Source organism: Cynocephalus volans, chromosome 17 (assembly GCF_027409185.1).
Source record: "Cynocephalus volans isolate mCynVol1 chromosome 17, mCynVol1.pri, whole genome shotgun sequence".
NCBI lineage: Eukaryota > Metazoa > Chordata > Mammalia > Dermoptera > Cynocephalidae > Cynocephalus > Cynocephalus volans.
Genome location: NC_084476.1, coordinates 36,077,677 through 36,090,825, shown reverse-complemented (window position 1 = coordinate 36,090,825; position 13,149 = coordinate 36,077,677). Strand labels below are relative to the sequence as shown.

The 13,149-nt window shown below is 34.7% G+C and overlaps 1 protein-coding gene across 5 annotated transcripts in view; it reads left to right on the top strand.

Annotated features, from left to right (window-relative positions):
* Positions 1-13,149, top strand: part of INVS (inversin) — a 150,480-nt gene that overhangs the window by 85,182 nt on the left and 52,149 nt on the right. For all 5 annotated transcript variants that reach the window (XM_063082257.1, XM_063082256.1, XM_063082258.1 and 2 more), the window contains 2 exons: positions 4,443-4,616; positions 8,519-8,686. In XM_063082257.1, the coding sequence (XP_062938327.1) occupies positions 4,443-4,616; positions 8,519-8,686 (342 nt within the window). The remainder of the gene's footprint in view (positions 1-4,442; positions 4,617-8,518; positions 8,687-13,149) is intronic.

Here is a 13,149-nt window from a genome sequence, read left to right as displayed (position 1 = left end):
TGCGCCACGGGCTCGGCCCTTGTTTTATTTCTTAAAAACAAAAATACTATAGCAAAATATCAAAGGATTTCACTCCAAATCTCCATATCATTGTTATTAGAATTAAATAACTGTATGCTTTTTATAAAAAAGAAGTTCATCTTAAGAGAACTGGACAGACAAAATTATAAAGTTAAAATTGTCATTTGGGGCTGATTTGTTTCCCAGATTCATTTCAAGTGCTGTTCTCCAGGTCAGAAAACTTTTTCATTCTCTTTCATCCTTTCGGAGATTATACTCCTTTTTGTACATTTGGGGAAAAATCCAAGTGTTATAATCATTTGTGTGACAAACAAAAGAAGCTCTTGGTTTTAATAATTATAGGAAGATTAAGATGAGAATTATGACTACCTAACAAAAAACAAATAAAATATGTATTCACTGTTTCAGAGATATTCAGAAATGTTTTCACATTTCATAGCCATAATAGACCTGATCATATCAAAGTAATGTCCTTTAAGTGACTGACTAAATCAAGGCCTTCCTGTAACTTCAGCTCTCCTACTTCTACTCACCTACTGTTAGAGTTTTCTTAATATATTCTCTTTTGATCTGTTATCTCCTTCACTCTTATACTATTTCCTACACAGTCAGAAATTTTAAAAGCAGATCCCAAGGGCCGACCCCGTGGTTCACTCGGGAGAGTGCGGCGCTGGGAGCGCAGCAGTGCTCCCACCTCGGGTTCGGATCCTATATAGGGATGGCCGGTGCGCTCACTGGCTGAGCACGGGTGGGTTGTGATCCCCTTACCGGTCACAAAAAAGGACAAAAAAAAAAAGCAGATCCCAAAACAAACAGTCCTTGCCTCAGGATCAGTTTCTATTTGGCCCTAAAAGGTGGCACTAAATGATTAACTTCCAAATAGTACCAAAAATATTTGCATTATAAGAATATTCCTGTAAGCTTAAGAAGTCCTCATTTCAAGCAACATTGAGGAAATGTTTAGACATTTTCTTTGTTTCTTTATTGAGGGGCTTTATGGGAAGCAAAGTAGCCCATGACATGGGTTACATACAACCTTCACATGGTTGTCAAACTAGCTTACTGCCTCAAACTAGTATCTTCTTTTCCACTGATGCTAACTAGAAATATTCTCCTGATTTTAACTCTTCAAGTTCTCTGTCTCTTCTGCTCATTCCCAGAGATTGAATTTGAATACAGCAGGCATTTAATAAATGCATGTTCATGAGACCAGCGAGGTTGACCTTGGTCCAAGTGAATAATATTGTTTCTAGCCCCAGCCTTCATTGATAATATCTGATAGATTTCTGTCCTTTGGACTAAAAGAAGCTGGCCTAATCATGTAGCTGACCCCTTCCCAGGGTACTAGCTAAATTCATATTGGGTATGCCCCTTGCTTCCCTATATCATCATTATCTGTAGACAGGATATGGACATCTATCTCAAAGTATTAAAAAAAATCAGAAAAATCATGATTTATAACATTCCAATTATTTTTACTTTTTCCTGTCCCTAACTTTGGTTCTCTCCTTAATCACTAGCTGAACTTTGTATATTACAAGTAAATCTTTCTATTGCTGTGCCCTCTATCACAAGCCCTTATTGGTTCCTCCTGACCATCTGTGTTTGTTGCTCCTTCCATACAGGAAAACTGTTCATAATAATGTTAGCAAACATTTAATAAGCATTTTCTTTGTGCACTGCTCTAAGTACTTTACAAATATCATCTATCTCATTTCATATGTATAATAATTTTAGGTACTATTATTATAGAAGAAATAGAGGCACAGGAGGATACTTTATTTAATCTATAAAAATTTTCCATGATACTTCTGTGAGGAGCAAAAATGAAATCTATATCAAAGAGATTTGTAATAACTAAAGTGAAGTTCAAATATTGTACTATTGCCTGCTTCATAATAAGGCTCAGTGAATGTTTGTTGGATGAATGAATGAGTAAATATTATTACAGGAACATATCATGTTTTGTGTAGGTAGATTCCTCAGAATAATGTAAAATATAAATATGCCAAACATTGTGTCTGTAACTCAGTAGTTACCCCTTCTAATACAGACTAGTTTCCTTCTCTTTCCTCTTTTCTCTAATTTCACAATCAAAATGATTGTCTGATTGAATATCTTTAAAAGGTTATGATGAATTATTCTGTAGTGTTTGAAATGGTATGCTCAGAAAGGTCAACCTTATTTTTTGGTATGAAGTGTCACAGAGATTTGTTTTTCCTGGGCACGCTTCTTTTTCCAAAGAAAAGATGGCAAGAAATTTAGAGCAGGGTGCCCTCTTGAGGAAATTTTAGCACCTTACTTCTCAAGAGCTGGCCTTGAATGAAATGAGAAATCCAGATAAATGATGTATACTATTGATGAAGCTCAGATAAATAAAACATTTAAAAGTAAAAATAACCAAATACCAGATATTTGAGAATTAAGATTCTTAATTATGTGATCTAAGATAGCAACTGTAAATAAGAATTTTTAAATGAAAACAAAAACCTCTGGAACATATTTCATTTCTTCTTTTTCGCTTCCTTCATGAAATATTTATTAGCATCTGTTTTGTGCCAGGAAGTATGCTGAGTGCAATGGTCAATAAAACATAGTCTCTGCCTTCATGAAGCTTACAGTTTGTGAGGGAGCTCACAGTGAAAGAAAACAAATATATACATAACTACAAACTAAGAAAAAGTACTATAAAGGAAATGAGAAGGAACTAGAGTAGAGAATAACAAAGTAAATTCTGCCCAGGGTGTCAAGGAAAGCCTCTCTGAGAGGAAATAATTGAGCTGAGTCAATTTGCTTTTCAGTTCATTCCACGTCTGCCATCTGATATGGACAGTCTGATGGACACCCTGTTTCCCAGCCTTGGTCTTTTTTATCTCTGCCCCAAATCTTGAGCTGAGTTAATCCTATCTCTGCCCCAAATCTTGGGCTGATTTAATCCTATCTCTGCCCCTATGGGCAAGCAAGCAAGTCTCTTTCCTTCTGCATCTCATTGTTGTTCTAGCTAGTCTCCTTTGCCTTAGGGCCTCACATTCTTCACAATGAGGGGAACTGCTTGATTAACAAATGTCTTCCTTACATGTGATAGCCCCTCATAGTAGTACATCAGTGCTTTATAATGATTAAAGGCCCCATTTCCAACAAGGTTAAGGATGTAGAGGGCCTCAGAAGATGAAAAGTACGGATGACTGCCTGCCACTATGCTTTGAATAGGGAGAGATAAATAGGTATGAAGCAGGCAGAGAATTTGATCATGCAATTCCATCTGGTCATGTTGATTGAAATATCAGTGTTACCAAGCATGTAGAGGCCTCCAACCAGATTGGAAGTGAGGAACTAAACCTTAGGGAAGAGCTTGAAAGAACTATTTTTAGTGAGTTTTGTTTTGTTTCAAAGCTCCTAAGACTTACTGTGTAATGGTTGGCCTATATCCCCCCAACACTGTCTTGCCTTTGTAGCTAAGCTATGTTCTCCAGGTGGGTTGATTCTACGAAACTGGAGGATTTAACTGATGTGAAGAATATTACCTGCAATGCTCTCTGGGTGACTATATGAGTCTGGGACCCACATTTGTCTTTTTCGTGACCGGCACTCAGTCAGTGAGTGCACTGGCCATTCCCATATAGGATCCGAACCCGCGGTGGGAGCGTCACTATGCTCCCAGCGCCATACTCTCCCGAGTGCGCCACGGGCTCGGCCCCTGGGACCCACATTTGAATAAACTGTTTCTACCTTCAATGTACCCTCTTCAAGAAAACTAACCACCTGTCTATATTAACCAGAGGACAGTGAACAAAACATTTAACCCCTTTGAATCTTAGTTCCCTCACCTTTAAAGTGGAGTTTAACATCTCCACTTAGGTTATTATACTTAGGATATAAATAACAGGTACTATATTGGTCGAATGTGCTGAAACTAATACACCCACATATAGCTGCTACTAGATAGCAGTTTGGAAAATAAAACAAAAACCATAAAACGTGAAAACTTATTTGACCCAGCAATTTCATTCCTGATAATTTATTCTTATATAAAAATTAATTTTAAAAAAACTATATAAAAAAATGTACATTGAAGCTTTTTTATATAAAATAAAATATTGGAAACATTCTAAATATCTAAACAGTAATAGACTAGTTAAATAAAACATGTTGTCTTCATCCAATGAAATATTGACCAGCCAGTGTGTAAATTATATTCATGGAGAAAGTGGTTGAAAAGAAACATGAAAAATTAAATAGTTGATATCTTAGTGTAGTGGAATTATAAGTATTTTTCCTTTTATTAATTTCTCTGAATGTTATTAATCTAGGAGAATAATTAAAATACTTGAAACATTTTAAAATTCAAAAAAAATTTTGGCCTCAAAGTAAATTCCATCTTATTGTCTCTTGTTTTTTGTGTTTTGTTTGGGTTTTTTTAGGGAAATTATCGTTTCATGAAACTCTTACTCACACGCAGAGCAAACTGGATGCAAAAGGATCTAGAAGAGATGACTCCTTTGCACTTGACCACCCGGCACAAGAGCCCTAAGTGTTTGGCGCTTCTGCTGAAGTTTATGGCACCAGGAGAAGTGGATACACAGGATAAAAACAAGGTAACGGACTGTCAAAATCAAAGACAAATAAGAGCAGAAAGCAAATGCTTCCTATTGTGATGTGAAACCTCAAGGAAGAAGGCCTAAATGCCTAAATTACCACCCATACCACACATGGTAGAACAATTTCAAGTCTCCATACATTCCAGGGAAGTATTTCACTTAAATTCTGTCATTTTATTCTACTAGCAATCCTATGTGGTAGATACAATATGAAAGGTTTGGGAAGAATTGGTAGCAAGAGGGGAAATCAGGCTAGAAGGAATTTATTGGCATAAGCAGCGTGGCAGAGGCATAGGGAGAGAACCTAGCCTGTTATTATCACCCCCACTCTGACTCCAATGGAGTTTATATTTCGTCTTGTGTTTAGTTGTGTTGTTCTGATTGGCCATAGCTTATGTTAATGAGGAGTTAAATGAAATATCCAATGGGAGTTGTTGATGAAGCCTTATGTTAATTAGGTGATTTGGGGGTTTGTGATTATTAGTTCCCTTAGTATGTAAAGTAGGGTTTCAGAGGGGACCGATGGCTTGGAGTTCTGTTGCAGTTGTGAATTCCTTTGTCCTTAATTTACCCAAAAGTCCCATGGGGGGGGACTACCATTTTGAGTATCTTTGGGTGGTGCCATCTTAAGTAGTCCTCCCTGAACCTAATATTATCATCCCCTTTTTATAGATGGGGAAACTGAAGCACAGAAAGATTAAAATTTTGCCCAAGATCCAAGTGGCAGAACTAGAATTCAAATCCAGGCCAGTCTAACTCCAAGACCCAATATTTGACAGATATTCATGATAGTTACTATAGGTGGTTAGACTTCTGGTGGCTAAATGTCCAAGGCATTGTACTAAGTGCATCGTAGTTTAATGGCCTAAGCTTTGCAATAAGACTTCTTCGTTTTCAATACAGAACCTACCACTCACTTGTTCTCTGTCCTTGGGCAAATTCCTTAACTCTTCTATGCCTTAGTTTTCTTATATGTGAAAAAAAGGATAATAGGATTATTAAACATAAAATGAGATAATACATATAAATTGGTGAGCATAATGCCCAGTGCACAGTATGCTCTCAATAAATGTTAGCCATAAAATAATTATTAGTTTCATTTCAGTTCTAACATCTGCTCTGGCATTTGTTGCTAGGATTCATTATCTTTCCTCCTCTTGAATTTTGACATATTGTACACACTGGTTATTGTTTTGATTGATGCTGTGATTGTTCTTTACAGGGAAAAAAATGTGGTCTTTAGTTAGACAAGTGCAATAATTCTCTTTCTTTCCATCAGGCACTTAGTCATAGAGTCTTGTTAACTCCAATGCTCCCATGTAATAAAACTCTTATGATTAAATCCATGGGGTTTATATTCAATAATCCTTTCACTCTAATAGTGTTCTTTAAGTATTTTCAGATTTCATTTAGCAGTCATCCAGAGTTCTGAGATCAAGTTTAACTTTACAACTATTATACTTTAATATTATTCCTAACTCACAGCATTTATAATGCTAATATTTCACTGAAAAAAAAATACTTCAGTCATTCTACAAAGACCCATTAATCACTTAAGGATCTATAAATGTCTTTGGGCATCATAATGTCTTCCCTAATATATTCTAGGAATGTCCTGTTGTCTTCCAGTATCTGTATATTCTTCTGTTGTTGAACAAGGATGGGAGGTTACCTAGTCAGACAGATGGAAAATGGATCTGCATAGTCCAGGCAGACATAGAGAAGAGAGCAAGCCTAGAGCAGTGATTCTCAAATTATCTGTGGCGAAGAATCACTTTGGTTCTTTAAAATTTCTAATCTGTCACAGATTAATTATTTTATAACATACAGCAAATATGAACAAAAAAATAAGCAACCTAAAGAATGGGCAAAGAACTGGAATAGACGTTTCTCCAATGAAGATATACTAATGGCCAAGAATCACATGAAGAATGCTCAACATCACTAATCATTAGAGAAATGCAAATCAAAATCATGGTGAGCTAATATTTACATACCCTTCAGGATGGCTATTATCACAAAAACAGAAAATAACAATTGTTGAAAGGATGTGGAGAAATTTGGACGCTGTGCCTTACTGGTGGGAATGTAAATTGGTACAGCCATTGTGGAAAACAGCATGGCAATTCCTCAAAAATTAAACATTGAATTACCATATGATCCAGCAATTCTACTTCTGGGTATATATACCCAAAGGAATTGAAGTCAGGAACTCAAACAGATATTAGTACATCCATGTTTAATGGCAGCATTATTCACAATAGCCAAAAGATGAAAACAACCCAAATGTCCATTGATGGATAAGTAGGTAGTCAAAATGTGGTATCTATATCATATTTATGTATGCAATGGAATATCATTCTGCCTTTGAAAGGAATGAAATTCTGATACATGCTACAACATGGATAAACTTTGAAAAAATGTTATAAGTGAAATAAATCAGACACAAAGGGACATAAATATTGTATGATTCCACTTACGAGGTACCTAGAGTAGTTAAATTCATTGCAACATAAAGTAGAATGATGACTTCCAGGAGCTGAGGGGAGTTGAGAATGAGTAGTTATTGTTGAATGGGTACAGAGTGTGAATGCGGGAAGATGAGAAAGTTCTGGAGATGGATGGTGGTGACGGTTGTACAACAGTGTCACTGTACATGATGCCATTGAACTGTACACTTAAAAACTTAAAACAGTAAATTTTATGTTATGTATATTTTACCACAATAAAAAAAAAAAGAATTACTAGAAAAATAGAAAACAAAGATGTAGAAAATGCAAGCCGAAACTTTTTACTATTTGGTTCAACAGCATAATATTACAGTTCAGTAAATATGTATAATCAGAACAAACATTACATAGGAAGAATAAGGAATTACAGAACTGTGCATATTGCTTATTGAAAATGTGGCTATAGACAATTAATAATTGCTATTATACTTGCGACTTTTTTTGGTTCTGCAGTTGTTACTAAACAGAAGGAATGAGTTAAATAGTGACTCTCCATGTTAAGTGCCTGTAGGTACACTTTGAGTGAACACCATGTATGTCAGTTTTTGAAGTTTTTAATGTGACAGATGAGTTTGGTCGTTTCTCATTAAGTTACCTGCTTCTAGATTGGATGGATGGCAGTGTTACTCACAGGGGAGAATGTCTATCTATGAAGTTTCTATGTTTTTTCCTTAGTACTTCTCCTACTAGGGAAGTGAGTCTTGCAGAGGTATGTTGATGAGAACGGCAGAAGAGATTTTAAAGCGACTTCAACAAGTTCAGGATGATCATTATCTAAAATAAAGCAAATGCTGCTGTGTTTTCCAAATTTATCTTTTCATCAGTAACTAGATCTAACAATTTATCCTATAAAATTATAAATTTAAATTTGTCTTTCGATATAAGGAATGGATTTCGAATCCATGAATTTCCTGAGCATGGATCTTCTTTTTGATAGATATTAAAATTCAAAACATTCTATCAAATTCTTAAGGTGCTTGGTGATGATCAAATGTGCAATCTCAAGATCATCACTTACTTCATTGATAATTATTCATAAATTGTGGGTCTGCTTTTCTCTTTCTTAGTATTACTATTAGGACCTGATAAACTAAATGACTGTCATGATTAAGACATCAGATTCTGGAGTCAGAGACTGCCTGGTTTAAAATCTTAAGTCAGCCACTTACTACCTTTATGTCCTTAAGCAGATTTCTTATCATTTTCCTGCTCAGTTTCCTCATCAATCACATGCAAGTTAAAAAGAGTACTTATCTCCCAGAAATGTTGTGATGATTGCATGAGGTAAAATATATAAAACTCTTACAACAGTGCTTGTCACTCAGTAAATGCTTGGGAAAAGTTAGTTGTTGCTGTTGTTCTTGTTTTGAGAACCTCTCAATTTTGCAGCAAACAGCGCTGCATTGGAGTGCCTACTACAATAACCCCGAGCACGTGAAGCTGCTTATCAAGCATGATTCCAACATTGGGATTCCTGATGTTGAAGGCAAGATCCCACTTCACTGGGCAGCGAACCATAAAGATCCAAGTGCTGTTCATACAGTGAGATGCATTCTGGTGAGTAGAGTAGTCCTGCTAGATTTGAATGGCCTTTTTTAGAAAAAGTTTTCTTACAAAATAGCCAATATATACAAAGGCATATATATGACATACAGGCAAATTATGAAGCAAAAAATACAATAAACATGTGGACTCATCCCCCAAGAAAGAGAACATTTTAGTAGCACTATTTAAGAACACATTGAAGTTTCCTATGTTCCAATTTCCAAATGCACTCACTTGCCCTATGCCATGTTCATTTCCCCCATCAACTACTTTCCTGAATTTGTATTTATATTCCCTTACTTTATTTTTTACTTGTTTTTATTAAATAGTGAATATCAAAACATAGTTTTATTAAATAAATAAATAATTGTATTAAATACCAAATATCAGTAAAATACATGGAAAATATAAGATAAGGAAACAACAAATACTCATGTACTCACCATCAAGTTTAAGAAAAAGTATGTGATATTACTTTTGACATTTCCTGAGCAGGAAAGGACTTCAATACCATTCTATTTTCTCCTTTCTCAGAGGCAACCACATTCCTCTATTTTGTGTTCATCATTTTCATTATAGTTTTATCACATATATTTGTGTCCCTAAACAATGCATCGTTTAGTTTTTAATGTTTTTGAATTTTGTATACTTGGAATCATAGTGTATGTTTTCTTTTGCAACGTGCTTTTCATGACCAACCTTATGTTGGTGATTTTTATCTATGTTGCTGTGTATATGTTTAATTTTTAATGTGATATAGTATTCCATTTTATAAAGAAACCACACATTATTTGTTCTGTGTTGATAGACATTTAGAGAGTTTCCAGTTTTTTGCTATTAACATACAGTACTCCTTTAAACATTTTTGAACATATATAGGGCATATGTTTAACCAGTTGTTGTGGGTATATAAGAATGCAGTCAATATTTTTGTTCATTGATTATATATCTAACCAATCTGCAAATTCCTTATTAATTTTGAATACTTATCATTAAATTCTTTGAGGTTTTCTAATCACTCTGTCCCAACTTCCAATTTACATGCTATGGTAGTCCAATGTTTAATCCTATTTTTACTTTTAATACACAAATTAGACTTTTAAAAGCATTATTATTTTGTATATCCAATGAGTATTTATTTCTACTTGCATGTTAACTAATTTCTTTGCTCTGCATTTCTTCTTGAATCTCACATTTTCCTCCTAGAGTTATTATCTTACCTCTTGAAATATAGTTCTTAGAACTTGGTGAACTCTCTCTGTTTTTAATTATTAAGAATGTCTGCCTTTCAACCTTGTTCTTGAAAACAATAGTTTTCCTGTGTACACAACCCTAGGTTTTCCTGTGTACACAACCCCCCCATATTTTCCAGCTCATTCAGAATATTTTTGCTGCTTTCTGCCTTTTATTGTTGCTTTGAAGAGTCTGTTATTGGTCTAATTGTCATTCCTTTATGGTTGATCTATCTGTTCTCTCAGGCTGCTTTTAAATTCTTTTTTTAAAAGGAATTTATATATTTTTAAATCAGCATGTATTGATTGTACATATTTATGGGATACAGAGTTATATTTCAGTACATGTATACAACGTGTGATGATAACGGTAATTAGTGTACACATCATTGCAAAACTTACATTTCTTTGTGATAAAACATTTGATTTCCTGTCTTCTAAGCATTTGAGAACATACAATAAGTTATTGTTAATTATAGATGCCTAGCATTACCATACACCACTAAAACTTATTTTTCCTATCTAGCTGTAATTTTGTGTCCATTAACCACCCTCTCCTTTTGCCCCTCCCCGCCTCTAGTAACCACAATTCTACTCTCTACTTCTAAAAGTTCAACTTTCTTTTTTTAGCTCCAACATATGAGTGAGAACAGTGGTATTCTTTTTTCTGTGCCAGACTTATTTCACTTAACATAGTGTCTTTCAGACTCATCTGTGTTGCTGCAAATGACAAGATTTTATTCTTTTTCATGGCTGAGTAGTATTCTATTTGTGTGTGTGTGTGTGTGTGTGTGTGTATACACACACCACATTTTCTTTATCCATTCATCTGTCAATGGACACCTAGGTTGATTCCATATCTTGCCTATTATGAACAGTGCTGCAGTAAAAATGGGGGTGCAAATATCTCTTCAGTATATGAATTTCCTTCCCTTTGAATAAGCACCCAGAGGTGGGATTGCTGAATTATATGGTAGTTTTACTTTACATTTTCTGAGGCACCTGCATACTGTTTTCCACATGGTTATACTAATTTACATTCCAACCAGCAGTTTAAAAGAGTTTCCTTTTCTCCACATCCTCACCAACATTTGTTATTTTTTGTCTTTTTAATAATAGCCATTTTAACGGGGGTGAAATGATATCTCATTGTGGTTTGATTTGCATTCCCCTGATGACTAATCATTTTTTTAGGAGTTTTTAGCATTTTTTCATATACTTGTTGGCCATTTGTATGTCTTCTTTTGAGAAATGTCTGTTAAAGTCATTTGCCCATTTTTTAATTGGGTTTTTTTTTTTTTTTTTTTTGCTCTTGAGTTGTTTAAGTTCCTTGTATATTCTAGGTATTAATCCCTTGTTGGGTGAATACTCTGTAAATATTTTCTCCCATTCTGCTGCTTACCTCTTCATTCTGATAATTGTTTTTTCTGCTGTGCAGAAGCTTTTTAGTTTGATATACTACTATATGTTTATTTTTGCTTTGTTGCCTGTGCTTTAGAAGTCTTCTTCATCACATTTTTGCCCAAACCAATGCTTTGGAATATTTCCCCTATGTTTTCTTCTAGCAGTTTTATAGTTTCAGGTCTTACATTTAAGTTTTTAATCCATTTTGAGTTGATTTTGGCATATGGTGAGAGATAGGAGTCTAGTTTCAATCTTCTGCATATGGATATCCAGTTTTCCCAGCAACATTTATTGAACAAGCTGTCCTTTCCCCAATGTATGTTCTTGGTGTCTTTGTTAAAAATCAGTTGTCTGTAGACATGTGGATTTATTTCTGGGTTCTCTATTCTGTTTCATTGGTCCATGTGTGTGTTTTTATGCCAGTACCATGCTGTTTTGATTACTATAGCTTTGTAGTATATTTTGAAGTCAGGTGGTATAATGCCTCCAGCTTTGTTCTTTTTGCTAAGAATTACTTTGTCAGGGTGCTTTTAAATTGTTCTCTTTGTTTGGCCTTCTATAGTTTTACTACAGCATGTCTAGATGTGGCCTTTTAAAGAAATCTTAGTATACATTGTCATTATTGTATCTTATTTATAGAAAATATATAGCTATTACCTCTAAAATATTGCCTCTCTTTTATTCTCTCTACTCCTGCCTTTACGGTCATCAGTTATATATATTTTAGACCTTCTCATTTTATCCTTCATTTCTCCTAACTTCTCTTTTATATTCCCATTCTCCTGTCTCCCTCAGCTACATTCTGGGTAATTACATTAGATCTGTCTTCCAGTTGACTAAGTCTTCTTCAACTGAGTCCAATCTATTGTTTACCCTATCCAGTGAACCTTTAATTTTAGTGATTACATATACTTTTTGACTTTTAAAAGTTCTATTTGGTTCTTTTTCAAATCTGCCTGGTCATTTTGACAGTCTTTCTTCCATACTCACTTTTTATCTTGTTTTTTAAATTTTTTCTTACGTGTTTTATAGATAGGTATTTTACATTCTTCATGTGTTAATTCCAACATCAGAAGTCCTTAGGGGACAATTCTCATAATATCTTATTTCCTTGCAGACTTGGAGTTATTTTTTCTTTGTAAATACATACTCCTTGGGAGATTCACAGGCCTAAAATATCATCCTAGTAATATTCTACATCTTTTTTGAAGTGTTCACATTACATTTTATACTCTTTTCTGTAAAATAGGCTGACTGCACAGCAGCTATAAAATCAAGGCTGGCCCTTCAGAGAGTTACCCAACTGGGGCAAGAGGGCTTGGCTTTGGGCATGACCTAACTTGAGAAGGGACATGACCTTGGGTGAGGTATTCTTCAGCTGAAGCAATTCCAGAAGGCTGACAGTTGAGGGTTGTCTACTTGTAGCACTTCCAGCAGCTGGAGAAATAAATCCTTTAGTCTTGAAGGAGGGCCTAACCAATACATCATAATGTCTGGTATAAAGATCCAATAGAAAAATGAATAAATGTTGTGAATTGTCCATTTACTGAGAAATAAAACTGAATAACCAATAAACATATGATTTTTAAAATCTCAACCTCACTCATAAAATAACTACAAACTAAAACATAAGTGAAATATCTTTTTTATCTATAAGGGAAAAATATAGTACGCTAGATAATATCAAGTGATTAATTTGTGCCAGCATGTGGGGGAAATAAAAACTTTTACACGTTGTCATGGGTGTGTTCATTGGTGTAACCATTTGGAGGTCAATTTTGACAATACCTAGTTGATGATGAAGATATCTTTCAACTCAGTAATTCTCCTTCTAGGTAT